The sequence below is a fragment of the Trachypithecus francoisi genome, unplaced genomic scaffold (genome assembly GCF_009764315.1).
Source record: "Trachypithecus francoisi isolate TF-2019V2 unplaced genomic scaffold, Tfra_2.0 Lachesis_group20, whole genome shotgun sequence".
NCBI classification, from domain to species: domain Eukaryota; kingdom Metazoa; phylum Chordata; class Mammalia; order Primates; family Cercopithecidae; genus Trachypithecus; species Trachypithecus francoisi.
Window position 1 is genome coordinate 43326039 of NW_022681466.1, and position 20731 is coordinate 43346769.

Sequence of the window (20731 nt, forward strand, 5' to 3'; positions counted from 1 at the left end):
AGTGCAGTGGAGATGCGGCTGGGAAGGTGTGCTGAGGGGAGGCTGGAAGGCCCCCAAAGCAACCATGGCCTTCCCCCCATGAAGGTGTCTGAGAAGACAGTGGTATGATTACAAGGCCTCTGAGGACCACACATCTGGTAGTGCTGGGCAGGAAAGACTGGATCAAGCAGGTGGCTGGAGGCAGGGAGCTCAGAAGGGAACAGGGGAAAAATGAAGGGTCTATGGTGACTGATAGTGAGAATGGCAAGGGATAACCAGGAATGGCCACAAGAGGGACTGTGACCAAATGAACAGTTTTTACATGGAACTAAAAACTTGACCTTCTGATCTTTGCAGAATTTTTTTTTTTTTTTTGATACGGATTTTCACTCTTGTCACCCAGGCTGGAGTGCAATGGCATGATCTTGGTTCACTGCTACCTCAGCCTCCTAGGTTCAAGTGATTCTCCTGCCTCAGCCTCCCAAGTAGCTGGGATTACACGCAGATGCCAGTGTGCCCAGCTAATTTTTTTTGTATTTTTAGTAAAGATGGGGTTTCACCATGTCGGTCATGCTGCTCTCAAAGTCCTGATCTCAGGTGATCCACCCGCCTTGGCCTCCCAAAGTGCTGGGATTACAGGCATAAGCCACCACACCCGGCCAGAAAATATTACATAAAGAAGGAAGATTCTAGATGAAACATGGAATTTTTGGTATCAGCCTTTGTGGAGGAGAAAGGGAAAAAAACCCCAGACGAGAGTGCTTGCTTCAGCAGCACACATACTCCAATCGGAACTATACAGTGGTTAGCATGGCCCCTGCACAAGGATGACACGGAAATTTGTAAAGTGTTCTGTATTTTTACAAAGGATAAATGCTTGTGGCAATGGATACCCAATTTTCCAAGTTGTGATTATTACGTATTGCATGTCTATACCAAAATAGACACACCTATTATGTACCCACACAACAACGACGACGACAATAACATGAAAGGCTAAATTCTCAGGCTCATCAGGCAGAATAAAGAATAAACCTCTGAAGCTGGGTGTGGTGGCTCACACCTGTAGTCCCAGCACTTTGGGAGGCCAAGGCGGGGAGTTCGAGACCAGTCTGGGCAACATAGTGGAACCTCGTCCCTACAAAAAATACAAAAATTCGCCGGGTGTGGGAGTGCATGCCTGTAGTTCCAGCTAATTGGGAAGCTGAGATGGAAGGATGGTTTGAGCCTAGGAGGTAGAGGTTGCAGTGAACTGAGATCACGCCACCACACTGCAGCCTGGGTGACAGAGCTTTTTTTTTTTGTCTCAAAAAAGGAAGAAAGAAAGAAAAAAGAAAGAATAAACCTCTGATATAGATTGTGAGCCAGATATTTCATTTATATATTCATTCAAGAAGTACTGGCCGGGCGCGGTGGCTCAAGCCTGTAATCCCAGCACTTTGGGAGGCCGAGACGGGCGAATCACGAGGTCAGGAGATCGAGACCATCCTGACTAACACAGTGAAACCCCATCTCTACTAAAAATACAAAAAAAATTTAGCTGGGCGAGGTGGCGGGCGCCTGTGGTCCCAGCTACTCAGGAGGCTGAGGCGGGAGAATGGCGAGAACCCGGGAGGTGGAGCTTGCAGTGAGCTGAGATCCGGCCACTGCACTCCAGCCCGGGCAACAGAGCGAGACTCCGTCTCAAAAAAAAAAAAAAAAAAAAGAAGTATTTAGCGGACAGCTCCTAGGAGTCAGGCACTGTTTTAGGAGCTGTGGATACACCAGGGAGCACGAAACCCCAAATCCCTCTCTAACCTTGCAGATAACACTGTGAAGTTCAACTGGAAGAGAAAATGCCTTTCAAGTCATCAGAGATGTCCTCCCAAGGTTCAAATATCCAATCTTGTGAGCATTTGCCACTTAGGATTCTCTTAGCCTAACAAGGCTTTCTACCACCCAGCCCTAACTTACCTTACATTCCACCTTCATTTATCTAGTCACTGTTTCCCATCCCTTTCCTTACACTCCCCTCTATACCTGTAAAATCCTCATACCTCCTTTCCACTGACCCAAATCCTGCCCAATGTTAGTACAGCACTTAATCGGGCTTCTAGGGCTCCATACTTACCACCTGCTAGCTGTAACATTTTGGATATGTTACTTAACTCTGCTAATTGTTTCACAATCTGTAAAGTGAGGATGTTCACAGTACCTACCTCGAGTTGTACGTAACAGCTCTATGTAGAACTGTCTTACTCAATATATGAGCTTTGAATATTATGACATCTCACCTCCTTCATAAGGCATTTACAGTCTTCCTGGTCCAGTGCTATTTCTTTCAGTGCTTATCTCTACCATCTGTTTGGTGACGAATCCCACAGTGCCTCATGAAAGCACTGACATTACTGTCTTACACTATTTCACTTAGTAAATGCCTTAAATATAGGCCTGTGTCTCACTTCTGCTTGTACTGCCTACAGCAATGGTTTTCCAACTTAGCTATCAGACTTGCCTGAAGAGGTTTACATTCCTAGGCCTTCAACTCCAGCCTAAGATTCCAATTCAGTAAGTGTCAAGTGAGGCCCAGGACTCTCTATTCTTAGGAATTCATCACCCCTGGTGATATGATTTCAGCTAAGTTTGACAATCTCCACACAACAGTACCTAACCTAGGAGAGAAGCCAGGAAACAGCTGAGATTCAATCTTCATTGACCTTCTCAATGCTTTCAGAAGAGGTAATGACTTAAATTTTTAATTTGATTCAAGAAAAAAGCCATCCTCATTGTTCAGAAAAGGTTCATGGAATTCAAGTTCTGATGTAATTTTTAAAAATGATTTTCCCCAATTAGGAAATTAAAACTTTTTCATTATAATACTGCCCCCCCCACACAAAAAATTAAAATTAAAATCCCACCACATAAAGATAACCATTCATTTTCTTTTCCCCCCGGTTCTTTATATTTTTTAAGTATTTTTAAGCATTACAGAAGTAATTTATACTAACTGTAAATAATTAAGATATCAAGTATAGTGAATTAAAAGTGCAAGTCCCTCTTTCAATGCCACCCCATCCTTCTATACCAGTAATTGCCGTTTGGTTTGATAACTACTTCCAGATCTTGCCTACAGATTTACAGATAAACAATTTTTCTTTACGTAATTATATTATACTATTTTGCAACTTGCTTCCTTTACACAATATATCAATTTTCTTATTGTTTCTTCTTCTTTTTTTTTTTTTTAGATGGAGACTCACTCTGTCACTCAGACTGGAGTGTAGTGGTGCACTCTTAGCTCACTGCAACCTCCACTTCCTGGGTTCAAGTGATTCTCCTGCCTCAGCCTCCCGAGCAGCTGGGATTACAGGTACCCGCCACCACACCTGGCTAATTTTTGTATTTTTAGTAGAGACGGGGCTTCACCATGTTGGCCAGGTTGGTCTTGAACTCCTGACCTCAAGTGATCTCACTGCCTCGGCCTCTCAAAGTGCTGGCATTACAGGCGTGAGCCACTGCACCTGGCCTGTAGCTGGGATTACAAGCGTGAGCCATCACGCCCAGCCTGTATGTTTAACATGTAAAATATTTCCTTTTGTTTCAATATTTTTGCCTTGAATTTTATCTGATGTTAATGTTATCATGCCTGACTTCTTCTCTATAAAAAGAACTGCTTCTTGTTACTATATGCCTAGTGCTTCTTCATTCATTCCTTTCTGTTTATTCCTTTCTGAAGTTCTACTAAGATTTAATTTTTATTAATGTTAGCTTTTTTTTTTTACTAACTTTTTTACTAGGTAATACATACACAAGGCCCAAATTTTGAAAGGCACAAAAGCAATTATAGTACAAATTAGGGCCCCTACATCCCAGTTCCTTTCCCTGGAGAAATCAATCTTATCAATTTCTTGTGTATCCCTTCCACACACAACCATGTATGAGTGTACATACATATATGCATACGCCTTTTTTAAAACACAGGTGTTAGTTTACTCTTCTATATATTTTTTCCACATGAAAACTTAGCTCATTCTTTTAACAGCTGCATGGAGGTAGCATAATTTATTCAACAATTTCCCTAAAAATATTTTCATATTTTTCTCTTACAAATAATGCCAAAATGAATATCCTTGCACTTTAGTCATTTCAACCATGTGAGTATAGCTGTAGGATGAATTACCACTAGCAGAACTACCAGGTGGAAAATAATGCCAATTTAAATTTTGATAGCAACTGCACAGGAAAGCTACACATATGTATATACACACACACAGTAGATTACTAAGGTTTTTTATTTTTCCTAATCTAACTGAAACTCCATTATTTTTTTTTTCCTTACGAGGTTCAATTCTTCATATGTTCAAGAATCATTTACATATCCTTTCTGGAAACTGTTCATATCTGTTTCCCTTTTTCTACTGGGTGACTGGTCTTCTGGTGATTTGCAGATCTTTATACGCAAATCTTTATATTAAAGGATTTGTTCTTTGTCTGGAATGTTACATGTATTTTTTCAGTTTGTCACTTATCTTTTGACTTTCCTGGGTTGGTTTTGTTACAGAGATTTTATTTGTATATAGTTTACTTCTACTTTTATGAGTTTCTCACACCAAGATTCTCCCATGTTTTACAGCTGAATGTTTACATCTTCTCATTTATCTGGAATTCTGGTACAAGGCTTTTTTGTTTGTTTGTTTGTTTGTTTTAGATGGAGTCCCACTCTGTTGCCCAGGCTGGAGTGCAATAGTGCCATCTCGACTCACTGCAACCTCCGCCTCCCGGGTTCAAGCGATTCTCCTACCTCAGCTTCCCGAGTAGCTGGGATTACAGGCGCCTGCCATCACGCCCGGCTAATTTTTGTATTTTTAGTAGAGACAGGGTTTCACCATGATAGCCAGACTGGTCTCGAACTCCTGACCTCAGGTGATCCACCCGCCTCGGCCTCCCAAAGTGCTGGGATTATAGGCGTGAGCCACTGCACCCAGCTGGTACAAGGTTTAAGGTAGAGATCCAATTTTTTGTTCTGGTTTAAATACTCATTATTAAATATATATATATACACACATATATATATATATTTGTGTGTGTATATATATATTTGTGTATATATATATATATGGAGTCTCGCACTGTCACCCGGGCTGGAGTGCAGTGGCGTGGCACGATCTCGGTTCACTGCAAGCTCCGCCTCCTGGGTTCAAGCAATTCTCCTGCCTCAGCCTCCTGAGTAGCTGGGATTACATGCACCTACCAATATGCCCGGCTAATTTTTTGTATTTTTAGTAGATACGGGGCTTCACTATGTTGGCCAGCTGGTCTCGAACTCCTGACTTTGTGATTCGCCTGCCTCAGCCTCCCAAAGTGCTGGAATTACAGGCGTGACCCACTGCACCTGGCCTTAGAAATATTTTTTCTTGGCCGGGCGCGGTGGCTCAAGCCTGTAATCCCAGCACTTTGGGAGGCCGAGACGGGCGGATCACGAGGTCAGGAGATCGAGACCATCCTGGCTAACACGGTGAAACCCCGTCTCTACTAAAAAAAATACAAAAACTAGCCGGGCGAGATGGCGGGCGCCTGTAGTCCCAGCTACTCGGGAGGCTGAGGCAGGAGAATGGCGTAAACCCGGGAGGCGGAGCTTGCAGTGAGCTGAGATCCGGCCACTGCACTCCAGTCCGGGCAACAGAGCGAGACTCCGCCTCAAAAAAAAAAAAAAAAAGAAATATTTTTTCTTCATTTCATATCACTTTTAGCAGACTACATTTCTTTTTGTATTCTGAGTTCACTTCTGGACTCTGTTTATGCATCAGTTCTTACAGTATCAAATGATCTTTTTATTATATCTTTGCATTATGTTTTAATATCTGGTGGGTGGTTTCCCATCTCCATCACTAGTCCACCTTTTCAGAAGTTTTCTGACGATGTGTGCATGTTTGTAACATTTGTCTGTAGAAACAATCAGTTTGCCTGGTTCTAAAAAACCATTATTAAAAATCTGGAGTATTTTTGGCCAGGTATGGTCACCTACGCCTGTAACCCCAGCACTCTGGGTAGGGCAGGCAGGAGGACTGTTTGAGGCTAGGAGCTCAAGACCAGTCTGAGCAACATAGTGAGATACCTATTGATTAAGCCCAGGAGTTTGAGGTTGCAGTGAGCTATACTCATACCACTGCACTCTAGCCTGGGCAACAGAGCGAGACACTGTCTCTAGAAAAAACAACTATGGGCCGGGCGCGGTGGCTCAAGCCTGTAATCCCAGCACTTTGGGAGGCCGAGAGGGGCGGATCACGAGGTCAGGAGATCGAGACCATCCTGGCTAACACAGTGAAACCCCGTCTCTACTAAAAAATACAAAAAACTAGCCGGGCGAGGTGGCGGGCGCCTGTAGTCCTAGCTACTCGGGAGGCTGAGGCAGGAGAATGGCGTAAACCCGGGAGACGGAGCTTGCAATGAGCTGAGATCCGGCCACTGCACTCCAGCCTGGGAGAGAGAGCGAGACTCCGTCTCAAAAAAAAAAAAAAAAGAAAAGAAAAAACAACTATGGTGTTTTAAACAGGGATCACCTTAAGTTTAGAGACACTGACATCTTTAGGACACCAAGCTTTACTATACAAGAAAAGAGAATACCTTCCCATTTTTCAAGTATTGTTTTGTGTTCCCAGCATTATTATTTCCATATAAACCTCACATATGCCTAAGTATATCCCCAAGTATTTATAGCAGCACAATCTACAGTACTTGTACATTCCTAGACATTGCTCCATGGCCTTCTGTCATCAAATGTAGGTAGCCTAATTTCTTTTCCCCTCTTAAAGAAGACTTGATCATTTTGCCTGAATGTCCAAATAATTCCTTCTTCATCATTAGAACACAGAAATGTTCCTAGGGATGCCAGGCTCTGTGCCAGGCTTGCAGTCCCAGCCCTTTGGGAGGCTGAGGTCGGTGGATTGCTTGAGCCCACAGTTTGAGACCCGCCTGGGCAACATGGCAAAACCCTGCCTCTAGAAGAAATACAAAAATTGGCTGGGCGTGGTAGTGTGCAAACTGTAGTCCCAGCTACTTGGGAGGCAGAGGTGGGACAATCCATTAAGCCTAGGAGGTCAAGAGTGCAATGAGCTGGGATCATGCCTCTGCACCCAGCCTGGGCAACAAAGTGAGACACTGTCTCAAAACAAAACAAAACACATGAAAAATAAGATACACTTTTTTTTTTTTTTTTGAGACAGAGTCTCACTCTGTCGCCCAGGCTGGGTGCAGTGGCCGGATCTCAGCTCACTGCAAGCTCCGCCTCCCGGGTTCCCGCCATTCTCCTGCCTCAGCCTCCGGAGTAGCTGGGACTACAGGCGCCCGCCACCTCGCCCCGCTAGTTTTTTGTATTTTTTTTTAGTAGAGACGGGGTTTCACCATGTTAGCCAGGATGGTCTCGATCTCCTGACCTCGTGATCCGCCCGTCTCGGCCTCCCAAAGTGCTGGGATTACAGGCTTGAGCCACCGCGCCCGGCCTGATAAATTTTTTAAAAAAGAAATTTTCCTAGGAAATATTTCAGTGCCAACTGTTTGACGCCACTTTTTCTTGAGATAGAATTTGAACTTATCACTTCAAATCTTTATTTCTACGTTCTTTAACCATATATTTGAGTTTGTTTCATTTCTTTGGTCCTCGTCTTCAGGGACACCAATTATACTTAAGTCAGATCTCTTTTACTTTCTGCATCTATTATGTTCTAATTATTTTCTCTGATTTCATTTTTCAATCTGTCCTCCCTATCCTTTACTGTTTTCAGCACTGTGTGTTCATCTTTATTCTGTTTCTTTCTTTCTTTTTTTTGAGACAGTTTCACTTCATCGCCCAGGCTGGAGTGCAGTGGCATGATCTCGGCTCACTGCAACCTCCTCTTTCTGGGTTCAAGCGAGTCTCCTGCCTCAATGTCCCAAGTAGCTTGGATTACAGGAGTGAACCACTGTGCCCAGCCTTTATTCTGCTTCAAATTTGGCTTTTAATTGTGATAAGTTTAGTTTTCTCTTCCACTACTTTCCTGTGTGCTCTGCCAGCTGATGTTACATTTTCTCTTCGCCATGTCTTATTTTACCCAATCCTCTACATCTCTGCTTGAAGTTCTGTATTTTCTTAAGTTCTTTGAATTCACAGTGGTAAGACTGGCCATTATTTTTCAACTAAGCGAAAAACATCTTTTTAGTATGGGTACTTTACCTGCCACTTATTTTCCATTTTGCCCCCATCCTTTCTTATAGTATCTTTCTGTAGCTACTGTGCTGATTCCATTTATTTTGTTTCTTTTTTTTTTGGTTTTGAAATGGGGGTCTCACTCTGTCACCTCAGCCGGAGTGCAGTGGCAAGATCTTGGCTCACTGAAGCCTTGACCTCCTGGGCTCAAGTGATCCTTCCATCTCAGCCTCCTCAGTAGCTGGGACTACAGGTGCACGCCACCACACCTGGTTCATTTGTTTTTTCTTTTGAGATAGAGTTTCGCTCTGTCACCCAGGCTGGTGCAGTGGTGCAATCTCAGCTCACCACAACCTCCGCCTCCGAGGTTCAAGTGATTCTCCTGCCTCAGCCTTCCAAGTAGCTGGGATTACAGGTGCACATCACCAAACCTGGCTAGTTTTTGTATTTTTAGTAGAGATGGGGTTTCACCATGTTGGTCAGGCTGGTCTCAAACTCCTGACCTCATGATCCGCCAGCCACAGCCTCCCAAAGTGCTGGGACTACAGGCATGAGTCACTGCGCCCAGCCCTAATTTATTTTTTCTTTTTGAAACAGAGTCTTGCTCTGTCACCCAGGCTGGAGTGCAGTGGCACAATCTTTACTCGCTGCAACCTCCGCCTCCCAGGTTCAAACTATTCTCCTGCCTCAGCCTCCCGAGTAGCTGGGATTACAGGTGCCCACCACCAAGCCCAGCTAATTTTTGTATTTTTACTAGAGACACGGTTTCACCACGTTGGCCAGGCTGGTCTTGAACTCCTGACCTCAAGTGATCTGCCCGCCTTGGCCTTCTAAAGTGCTGGGATTACAGGCATGAGCCACTGCACCTGGCCAATTTTTGTGTATTTTTGTAGAGACAGAGTCTTGCTATGTTGTCCAGGCTGGTCTCAAACTCCTGGCCTCAAGTGATCCTCCCACCTTGGCTTAATGAGGGAAGTTCTTCCTAGATGATCTCAAGGAGGACTATGTTCCAAGTTAGTAGAAACACAGGAAGCCTTTGCATCTCCTCAGCCAGTGAAGTCAGGTGCCACGAAGCTGCTCACAATTCAATGTCTCCTCCAATAGCCCTCATCTAACACTTCTAGAGAAGATGACACATCTATATGTCTCCTTTTAGAGCTTAGCCCCCCTCTTACCCAGCATCTCCTATGGGGAAGCTCCTGATGCCAGCCTGTGTAACCTCTTCTGTCTCAAACAAAGGAGTGACTCTTTCCATCAAAATCCTATTTTGGAGAATTGCATTCTTCTGAGTTTGGAATCTGCAGCCACAAGTATTTCTCAACATCTTCCTGTTTGCTCTTCATTATACTGCTGTCCTTCCTTATATATTACGGACGAATAAGAAGAATTGTATCTGACTCTCATCATCCTACTGTTGACATTTAGGTCTTTTTCTCTCTACTTTTTTCTCCACAGTCTTCCCTGACCGTTGCTAAACCTCTTCTGTCTCCTACCTCCACTGCCCTTCTGCACCACTGTTTTGCAACTCTTTACTCCAATATGATACAAATCCTCCTGAAAAGGCTGCGAAGCAGGATCATTTTTACTCATTTTTGAACTGTGAATATTATTATGCATGATGTCTCCTAGTAAGCAAATATAAAATACTCCTCGAAGGCATGACCGCATCTTCACTTTTACTTTCATGAATAACAACATAAATTACACATTATTTATATCATATATATACCACATATATTTATACCATATATATACACCACATATATATTTATACCATATATATACCATATATATATTTATACTATATATATATATTTTTTTTGAAAGTCCCATGTCTACCTTGTTAGTATAAGCTCCTTGAGGGAAGAAACTGTGTATTCCACTTTATTTTATTTACTTATTTTTTTTGAGACGGAGTTTCACTCTTGTTGCCTAAGCTGGAGTGCAATGGCACAATCTCGGCTCACGGCAACCTCCACCTCCCGGGTTCAAACGATTCTCCTCCCTCAGCCTCCCAAGTAGCAAGGATTACAGGCATGCGCCACCACGCCCACCTAATTTTGTATTTTTAGTAGAGACAGGGTTTCTCCATGTTGGTCAGGCTGGTCTTGAACTCCTGACCTCAGGTGATCTGCCCACCTCCACCTCCCAAAGGGCAGGGATTACAGGCATGAGCCACTGTGCCCGGCCGTATTCCACTTTAATACACACAGTGCTAGTGCAGAAGATGAAGGTGAATGTGTGTATGTGAAGGTAATTTTTAAAATAAGCTCCCAAGTTATCCAAATCAACATAACACTCCAGTCACTGCAACATTTTCCCACAATTGTTAGTAAAACAAAAATTGGCTAACACAATATTCTGAGAATATACGCTAGCTTTTCTTGGTCTTTTCTACTTGCTTTCTCTTCAAGCCTCTTCCTGACTGATTACCAAGGACCAGTGCCTGCAGGTACCCAAGGTCCTGCCTTATTAAACTTTAAGATGAATTCTGGCACAGCACACGTTTGCCTTGTGGCTCAGAGGCTGACTAGACAGCTTTGGCAGCAAGACCTTAGGCAAGCCAGGCTACCTACAGAGCACAGATTCACTCCTTGTTCAAGTGACAGCATGTCCAGTAAGTCTATGTGAATAAGATTAGGACAAAAAGCAATAAAGTGGCACTTTTAAAAAAGCATTATCATTTTTATCCAGTGGTCTCAACAGGGAATGAGGCCTCTCACTGTCTAGAAAAAAGAGGAAGTTCAAGGATCTAGAACTAGATGTACCATATGACCCAGCCATCCCACTACTGGGTATATACCCAAAGGATTATAAATTACTCTACTACAAAGACACATGCACACGTATGTTTATTGCGGCACTATTCACAATAGCAAAGACTTGGAATCAACCCAAATGTCCATCTGTGACAGACTGGATTAAGAAAATGTGGCACATATACACCATGGAATACTATGCAGCCATAAAAAAGGATGAGTTTGCGTCCTTTGTAGGGACATGGATGCAGCTGGAAACCATCATTCTTAGCAAAGTATCACAAGAACAGAAAACCAAACACCGCATGTTCTCACTCATAGGTGGGAACTGAACAATGAGATCACTTGGACTGGGGAAGGGGAACATCACACACCGGGGCCTATCATGGGGAGAGGGGAAGGGGGGAGGGATTGCATTGGGGAGTTATACATGATATAAATGATGAATTGATGGGTGCCGACGAGTTGATGGGTGCAGCACACCAACATGGCATAAGTATACATATGTAACAAACCTGCACGTTATGCACATGTACCCTAGAACTTAAAGTATAATAAAAAAAAAAAAGAAAAAAGAGGAAGTTAAAACCAGAAGAGTTTTATGTCTTAAATTCCCCTGCTGACAGTCTTAACAGGGACTCGTGGAACACTGCAACGTTCTAAATATCTATTAAAAGTACTGATGTGTACCAAAACACATTGTGTTTACTCCTGCCAATCTCACACCTACTAACAAAGCCACAGATGGTTCCCCAGTATCATCATTGTGCCTAAAACACATGAGTATGTGTTCAATATACACTGGCTGAATTAATGAGCAAATGAATGATAATCCTGAAGTGCTACTGCAAATACCAAGGTGAAAAATTAAATACCAGAGTCGACATAATTATGCACCAAACATACAAAGTAATTGTATTAAAAACCTCAGAGGAATCAACACAGGCTAGCAAGGTGAGCATCCATCCCAGTGTTTCAAGTACAAGGTGGTCATGCCACCCAGACTCACTACCAGGATTCTCCAAAAAGCATCAGATATGCCTACAGTCTGTCCTCAGAACCTCAAAAATACTCTCTGGATGCTAAATCTTAGAGCACAAGCAGTCAGTTAGTTAAATACTGGGGCAAACTAAATCCCAATCATGCTGCCATCTTTACTCAAAACCAACCCTGAAACATGCACTTAAGTGAAACAGAAGCCCAGGAACTGCTACCCAACTTTTCCCAATAAAAGAGGGGCAATAACACCCGGGCCTAAAGACCAATGATATTGTCAAAACACAGGAGAAATGCCAAATTCTTATATCTGACTTACTGTAGGTAAGCCAGGTAGAACAAGAGAAAATGAATTTAAACTATAAAATTACACTACCTGAAGTCTGACTACAAGAAGCTGCTAGACTACAAAATGAGTTGGGTTGAAAGAGATCAGGGAATTTTTCCCCCAGAGTCTTTAAAAGGCAGAGAATGAAATAATGACCTTTTCAGCTACCTTTCTGACCTCTTATTCCTGAATCCTCTCTGAAAAATACAAAAGTTAAATTTACTAAACAGTCATATATTATCTTTGGTTATATTTCAATTACAGGTACAGTAATGATAATGATTAAATAACAGCTAACATCTCTATATGGCCCGGGTGGAGTTCCTAAGTCCATTACATATATTAACTCATTTAATCTTTGAATAAGGTAGATGTTATTATTTATTGCCCTAATTTTACAGATGAGGAAACTGAGACACAGAGGATAACTTACTCAAGGCAATACAAAACTGGGAAGTGGCAGGACTTAGATAACCCAGGCTAATCACAGAGCTTTTTTCATCGGTGAAGTTGGATGGAAGAGCAGAGCCAATGTTTAGGAGCATGCAGACACAAAAAGATCAGATTCCTGCCTCTGGCCAGCAAATGCCAACGTAGCTCCAGGGCCATGTTCTGAGAGTGCCATCTGACCCCTTAACCACTAGTGTGTCTGTCACCTATCTCCAAGTCTGGTAAACTTCAAGGGTGGAGCCCAGGAATGTGCAGCTCCCTTGGGATTCTCACACACTAAAATTTAGAGAACCTGTTGCTCCAACACCAATCCTGCTTTATTCCTCAAGAGACCACAACAAAAGAAGGTAGAAACATAATAACCAATAATGATGCTGTTTTTTGAGACAGGGTCTGGCTCTGTCGCCCAGGCTGGAGTGCAGTGGCATGATCTTGGCTCACTGTAACCTCTGCCTCCTGGGCTCAAACTTTCCTCCTACCTCACCTTCCCAAGTAGCTGGGAGTACAGGCAGATGCCACCATACCTGGCTAATTTTTTAATGTTTTTGTACAGTCAGGGTTTCTCCATGTTGCCCAGGTTGGTATCAAACTCCTGGACTGAAGTGATTCTCCCAACTCAGCCTCCCAAAGTGCTAGGATTACAGGTGTGAGGCACCACGCCCAGCCCTATAATGGGGCTTTTTATTCCAGGTGTATTTGATAGAATCTGTTTCTTTACTCTGCAATAATTCCCAAATTTATTCACACGAAGGAACACCTGGAAGTCAATTTCTTAAACTGTTGATAGACATAATTCTATGGATCAACTAGGAACAATTTTACGTTAGGAAAACAGGAGTATGTTAATACCAAATTTTAAAATTTATCACCATGTTTTCTTAGTGAATGTCTCCACACTAAAAAGATGACCACTTCTGGCCTTTTTCATCAATGTTAATTTGCTGTGTCCATTTACTTTTTCCTCTGCTGGTGACCACTATCCATGGCAAGCAGGAACCAATGGTCTAAAAATTCCAACCAATAATTCTAAAGTTCCTCCAAATTACGAAGTCGACCACCTCTTTGGCAGGGCTTCTCACAAACTTAGCCTCAGAATCACTGCTTTAAGGCAGGATTTGCTGCTCACCAACCACCAGACATAATCCTGTCTCGCAGCGTTTCTTAACTTGGGGTCTGTGAACTTGAATTGGAAAATCACGCCCCTATTTCCATTCACCTCTAGCTAAATTTTTTTTATTTCCTTCAATTACAAATGGGGCAGGTGCTCACAGTGGCATGAGTATCTGTGACTCTGCCAGCAAGAGAAATATTTTTTCCCACCACGGTGCAGTTAAGCATCTTGAAATGCTGTTTACCCTTGTCACCACTTCAAAATTACATTGATAATTACACTGGATGGTGTAAATCAATACGTTAATTTATTAAAAGTACATATGACTACATCACCACTTCTAAAAACATGTTTGTATCTGTAGCGCAACGTAAGTGGTTTCTTTTGTAATTCTACGTGTTCTATGCATTTGAAAACATAACTATGAGAAGGGGTCTATTGGTATCAGATGATCATAGCACACAGAATTTAAGAACCCTGACCTACTGATAGGTGGAGGCACAAAAATGATTTTAAGACAGCACATTGCCTACATCATGTGAGTTAAGATATAGCTAACTGCTTACGCTGTTGATAGTGGGGTTATTAGTTTGCATTTCACTGCTAAGCTATGCTACCTATGTGCCTGGAACAAAGAGGAAGCTCCAGAGAGTTGCTAAAAGAAAGGACAAACTGGGGTAGAGTTCCTGCAATAGCAGTTTGACTACTCCCTTGATTCTACCAGCAGCCTAACTGTGGCTCAGTTTCTCCTCTCTGGAGAATACGAGTAACTATTGTTTACCCCAGGACACTGGAAAAACTTACAAGAAAAAAACATTAATTTGTGTGAAAAGACTTAAGCTCTCTGAAAGACATACTTTTTTATTTTCCACGTGTATCCTTAAACAATAGTTCTAGTGGTCTTAATTTTACTAACACGGTGTCCACATCAGAATCTTGAATCCCATTCCCAGTTCAGCTGTCCACAATGGGCCATAAGGAAGAAAGAAGCATCAGAGGAAAGGAAATGCAGCTCTATCTCGCCCGGGAAATGGGTGAACTTAAAGATCAGTGCATATTGCTTGGATTTGTTTGTAAATATGTTCATGTATGTGTAATGTCTGGACAATGAAAATCCATCACTTTCATCAGCTTCTCAAAGAGGACTCCAAAGAAGACCTACTCTAGAGAAACGTGCTCCTGGAAAACTGTAAACAAACTGTAAAATATTCAAATTTCTTTTTTACAAGACCCTCAATGTAAACCAGAACCCCTTCCCTACAGCAAACTGTGGGTCACAGATAATAAAACAGGCCCGTGCAACACCTCACAGCTAGTGAATAACCAGACAGGACCCACTCCTAGACCACATGGCTTTTTTCCCTCTGCATGAGCCTTGTCACTGAACAGTTTTCTTCTTCTTCTTCTTTTTTTTTTTTTTTTTTTGTATTTTAGTAGACGGGGTTTCACCTTGTTACCCAGCCTGGTCGCAAACTCCTGAGCTCAGGTAATCCGCCCGCCTCGGCCTCCCAAAGTGCTGGGATTACAGGCGTGAACTGCCGCGCCCAGCCAGTTTTACTCTTCTTAAATCTGATGTTCATGGCATACAGCAGTAGTGGCTTTACATATCACTAGCCACAGCTTTCAGTTGCTCTGATCGCTATCACTCAACTTTAATTGAGTAAAAGGAAGAAAGCAAAGAAAATTCTTCCAACTGACTTACTCAACTTTCAAAGATGAGTTTATGTTGCAATGCCAGTTTAAAAGCTCCTCTACGACACCGTGCTTCTATAAAGGATTCTCAAATTGATGAATGTCCAGCAAGACCTACTACTAAAGGTCACACAACTGTACTAGCATGAAACAAGCCAAGAGATAAGGCCCTGTCATCCTGTGTTCAGGAAACAACGGCGGGATCATGCCACAGGCCAAGATTTCCAAAGAGATTGCTTTAGAGAGAATGGTTATCAGGAAGCAAGAGCAACAGTAATTCTGGCAGAAGGACTAGGATCCATGAGTACCCGGGGGGTGGGAGTAGGGGGCGGGGAAGCTTGTACAACAGATCGTCTTAGTAGAAATCTAGTGTGGCCAAGAGTGCACGACCGCCAATAGAAGAGTCTGCATTTTCCTTCACAACTACCACTCCCTCTTCCCTTCCCCGCCCACCAACGAAAAAATGCGGCAGGAGTGGAGAGCACGGGAGGAATAAATGGAGTATCTTTGGGGCGTAAACCCGGTTTTAAGACCTGTTTCCACCACGAAATAGCTGCCTGACCCAGGCAAGTCACAAAACCGTGACTCAGTTTCCCCACTACACTGCCGACTACACAAGAATGCTGCCGGCATTAAATGAGACAGACAACGAGTACGAAACCTTCAGCACAGGGCCAGACATTGGAACCGCTCCATGGCCCCAAGGCGAGTCCGCAGGAGGGTTCTGGGGCCTGGGCTCAGGCCCGGAAAGGGCGCTCCCAGGGCCCGCTCCCTGCCAGCTGGGTTCCGAGACCCTGCCCGGCCCACCTTGTTGTTGTACTCCTCCACGAAGCTGCCCAGCGCCAAGCGAAAGCGCTTATCAGGCCGCACACTCCAGTTCATCGCGTAGACCGTCCAGGGCGCTTCATACTTGTAGATCTCCTTCCGTTTGCCGTGCAGGGACATGGTGGCGGCGGCGCCGCAGTACGGGCCGGGTCAACAGTGGGCTGCGACGGGCGGGGTGCGAGTCGGGCGGGGAGCCGGGCCTGAGATCTAAGGGTCCGAAGGGAGGAGGGGCGGGGGCGGGCAGGAACGGCCTGCCCCGGAAGGGGGGATGCGGCGACAAACAACGACGACGACTCAGCCCGACCCCTAGTTTCTAACCAGCTTGGGCACCCACGACAACCACCTTCCGTTTTGGGACGCAGCCCCGCCCTCTCGGAACGGAAGCCACGGGACCCCTGCAGCGCCACCGGCCGTTGGTTGCCTGACACGTCCTTTCGAAAGGATTCTTTCTTCTCGTTGGTTATTGCAGCCGTAGCGTGTGAAATCTCCTCGTTATTGGGTTAAATGTTTGTCATTGCACCTACTCGCCCCGCCCAACTCTCGGAGGCAGGCGCTTTGGCAGCCCCAAAGGTCATTGGCTGACCAAGATGTCAGTCAGACAGATAACGGCGCAGTGCGGGTGGTGGGGGCGTGGGTGGCCTGGAGGCGAGCGTGCCGGAGTAGCGGGCCTCCAAGTTCTAGGCCAAGTCTCTGAGCGTGAAACCGTCTGTGACCTGCGCTGACTTCTCCTCTGCTGCTGCTGCTCTTCTGAGCGGCCTTTCCATGCTGTCGAGTAAAAGTACAATTCTGCCTTAGTGGAAGACCTACTAACTTTCGCGGGACCGAGCCCCGCGGCCTGGCAGCCTGGCCTGTGCGCAACGGGTACCACCTTCGTGCCCCCTCTCTTCCCAAGGCCCCTTTAACCCGAAAGCTGCTGTCTTCGAGCCTCAGGGCCAGGCTTCAGGGGCGCAGATGCGCTCAGGGCCAGGCCAGCTTGAGTCAGGCCCTCCCGCGCTTTCCTGCAGGATCTAGAAATGTCCCCGAATTCTGGGGTAGGCACCGACCTGACCAGCTTGGCTCTGTTTTTGTCGGTTCCCATCCTGTACCCTCCCCGCCGTGGATCCCAACGCAAATGCTAATCCAGCCCCAAAGGTATCTGTGCCTGTGAGTTTGAAAGGGAGAAGGGCCAGAGACCAAGTGACACCTTTATAGAAATGGTTTCTAATTCGTAGCTTTCATCAAAATTGAAGGAGGTTTGTATTGAATTGTTGGATTATAACATTAAATACTTTTTTTTTTTTTAAGACAGGGTCTTGCCCTGTCACCCAGGCTGGAGTGCACTGGTGTGATAAGGGCTCACTGTAGTCTCGACTGCCTAGACTCAAACGATTCCACTTTAGCCTCCAGAGCAGCTGAAACAACAGACGTTTGCCACCACACCTAGCTATTTTTAAATTATTTGTAGAGATGAGATCTCTCCATGTTGCCCAGGCTGATCTCGAACTTAGGCTCAAGCGAGCCTCCCACATTAGCATCCCGAAGTTCCAGGATTACAGGCTTGAGCCACCATTCTGGGCACTAAATATAATTTTTAGTGAAAATGATTTTTCCATCTCCCAGGTTTAAGTGATTCTCTTTTTTTTTTTTGAGACGGAGTCTGGCTCTGTCGCCCGGGCTGGAGTGCAGTGGCCGAATCTCAGCTCACTGCAAGCTCCGCCTCCCGGGTTTACGCCATTCTCCTGCCTCAGCCTCCGGAGTAGCTGGGACTACAGGTGCCCGCCACCTCGCCCGGCTAGTTTTTTGTATTTTTTAGTAGAGACGGGGTTTCACCGTGTTAGCCAGGATGGTCTCGATCTCCTGACCTCGTGATCCGCCCGTTTCGGCCTCCCAAAGTGCTGGGATTACAGGCTTGAGCCACCGCGCCCGGCTAAGTGATTCTCTTGCCTCAGCCTCCCGAGTAGCTGGGATTACAGGGGTGTACCACCACGGCCAGCTAATTTTTGTATTTTTAGTAGAGACAGGGTTTCACCATGTTGACCATGCTGGTGTCGAACTCCTGACCTCAAATGATCTGCCAACCTTGGCCTCCCAAAGTGTTGGGATTATAGGCGTGAGCCACCACATCTGACCAAGAAATCCCCCTCATTTTTTAATTTTATTTTATTTTTGAGACGGGGTCTCGCTGTGTCGCCCAGGCTGTAGTGCAGTGGCACTATCTCGGCTCACTGCAACCTCCGCCTTCAGGGTGTAAGTGATTCTCCTGCTTCAGCCTCCTGAGTAGCTGGGATCACAGGCGCCCGCCACCACGCCCAGCTAAAGGAAATCCCCTGTAAAGAGGAAAGTTTTAAAAAAATTTTAAAAAGGAAAGAAAAAGAAGTACAAAATTTGTGGTACCTTGACTTATTCTAATAAAAAATAATGATATTTAGCCACAGATAATAGGAACTAATGGGGGGAGAAATTTTTTCTTTTATGACCTACATTTCCAATAAAATTTCAGTTTTTATTAGAAAATTGAATGTAAATGTTGTTTTGAACAACTGTACTACTAATAGATGTAACCCTTAAAGCCTCATTCAGATTACAAAAATTAATTTTAAAATGTCAATTAATTTATACACATTTGTTTTGAGGCAGGGTCTTGCTCTGTTACCCAGGTGGTAGTGCAGTGGGGCAAACACTGCTTATTGCAGCCTTGACCTCCCGGGCTCAAGCAATCCTCCTACCTCCTTTTATTTTTTGTAGAGACAAAGTCTTGCTATATTGGCCAGGCTGGGTTCAACCGGTCCTCCCACCTCAGCCTCCCAAAGTGCTGGGATTATAGGCGTGAGCCACCCCGTGACCGACCTTTTTTTTTTTTTTTTTTTTTTTAAGAGACTGAATCTTGCTCTGTTACCCAGGTTGGAGTACAGTTGTATGAACATGGCTTACTGCAGTCTTGACCTCTTAGGTTCAAGTGACTCTCCCACCCAAGCCTCCCAGCAAGCCCTGTAGTACCTGGGACTACCAGTGCGCATCACAATGCTTGGCTAATTAAAAAAATTTTTTTGTGGAGACTGGGTTGAGCTATGCTGCCCAGGCTGGTCTTGAATTCCTGGCCTCAAGCAATCCTTCAAAAGTGTTGGGATTATAGGCATGAGTGAACCACTGCACCCAGCCTGTATACATATTTGTGTTGCAAACATATGATAGGGTGATCAATAGTAGGCTTTGAAGCATACCAATAAATTACATGTAGGATAAAACTATGGGAAGAATAGTGGGAATTATGAGAAAAGAAAAAAGAACAATGTTAAAGAAGGGTTTCTTGTGTTTTTAAGATGGATGGTGGTGGCTCTCAAATCACTGCTATTTGGGTAGGAATGGGTCAATACAAATGAAGGATGGAATTGTTTTATAAAGTGTCAATATTTACAAGACACTTGAGATTACATCCTTTGCATTTATTTAAATGTATCATTGAAGTATTTTATAATATTTCAGATGTCAACTGAAAAATGCATGAGGGGGATATACATATTTGAAATTCTTTTACAGAACACTGGAACAAAGGACTGAAAAGCAATAACCAGGTAGTTCTTGGACAATGGTTAATTTGTCCTTTTCAGCAGTGGTTAATTGCACATGCTCTCAAAGCTAGACCATCTGGTTGAAATTATGTCCTCCTTTTCCTATTGTGTTAGGCACGGGGATGATTTTTTTTAATTTTCATTTTGAGACAGGGTCTTATTCCATTGCCCAGGCTGTGAGTGCAGTGATGCAATTACGGCTTACTGTAACCTTGGACTCCTGGCCTCAAGCAGTCCTCCTGCCTCATCCTCATCCCAAAGCCCTGGGATTACAGGCATGAGCCACAATGCCTGGCCTCTTTTTTTATTATTATTTTTTAAACTGAGGTATAATTTACACATAGAAACACACTCTTTGGCAACCTGAACACACTCCTGTAACCAGCACCTAGATCAGGAAACAGAATAGTACCTGTACCTCAGAATTCCCCCTGATGCTTGGGTCTTAGTCTCTCTGCTACTGATCCCACATCTCTAAAATGGGGATAATAATATCAACCCCTTGGGGCTGTTTTGAGGATTAGCTGAACAAGTATCTGCAGAGCTGTCAGCACAGTGCCTGGTACAGGGTGAGTGCTACTGAAGTGTTGGCTGTTGTCATGATCCCCTAGGGCCACCAAGCCAGCGCCTCTGCTTCCCTTCACCTCGGCCTAACAGCCCCAGGTTCCAGGAGCTTCTGGGCCCAGCAGAACCACCTTCAGGTCCCCAATACACTAGATATGGTAGAGGGTAAGTCTCCAGCTCCTTACAAGAAGGGTTTGGAGAAAGCCACAGCACAGTCAAAGACCTGATGACCTTCAGATAAGTGACACACCCAGCCCAACATGAAATGTGCACTTTATGGCCAGGCGCGGTGGCTCAAGCCTGTAATCCCAGCACTTT

At 44.3% G+C, this 20731-nt stretch overlaps 1 protein-coding gene and 1 non-coding gene across 3 annotated transcripts in view; one reads left to right on the forward strand and one right to left on the reverse strand.

The window, feature by feature from the left end:
• Nucleotides 1–16675, reverse strand: part of DCAF7 (DDB1 and CUL4 associated factor 7) — a 37605-nt gene extending 20930 nt beyond the window's left edge. For both annotated transcript variants that reach the window (XR_004430741.1, XM_033184043.1), the window contains exon 1: nucleotides 16284–16675. Coding sequence is in view for 1 of the 2 variants with exons in the window: in XM_033184043.1 (XP_033039934.1) it covers nucleotides 16284–16421 (138 nt within the window). In the remaining variant the exon portion in view is untranslated. The remainder of the gene's footprint in view (nucleotides 1–16283) is intronic.
• LOC117068172 lies at nucleotides 738–841 on the forward strand. Its single transcript, XR_004431021.1, has one exon. It is a non-coding gene; the product is annotated as a U6 spliceosomal RNA (small nuclear RNA).
• Nucleotides 16676–20731: the final 4056 nt, after the last annotated feature.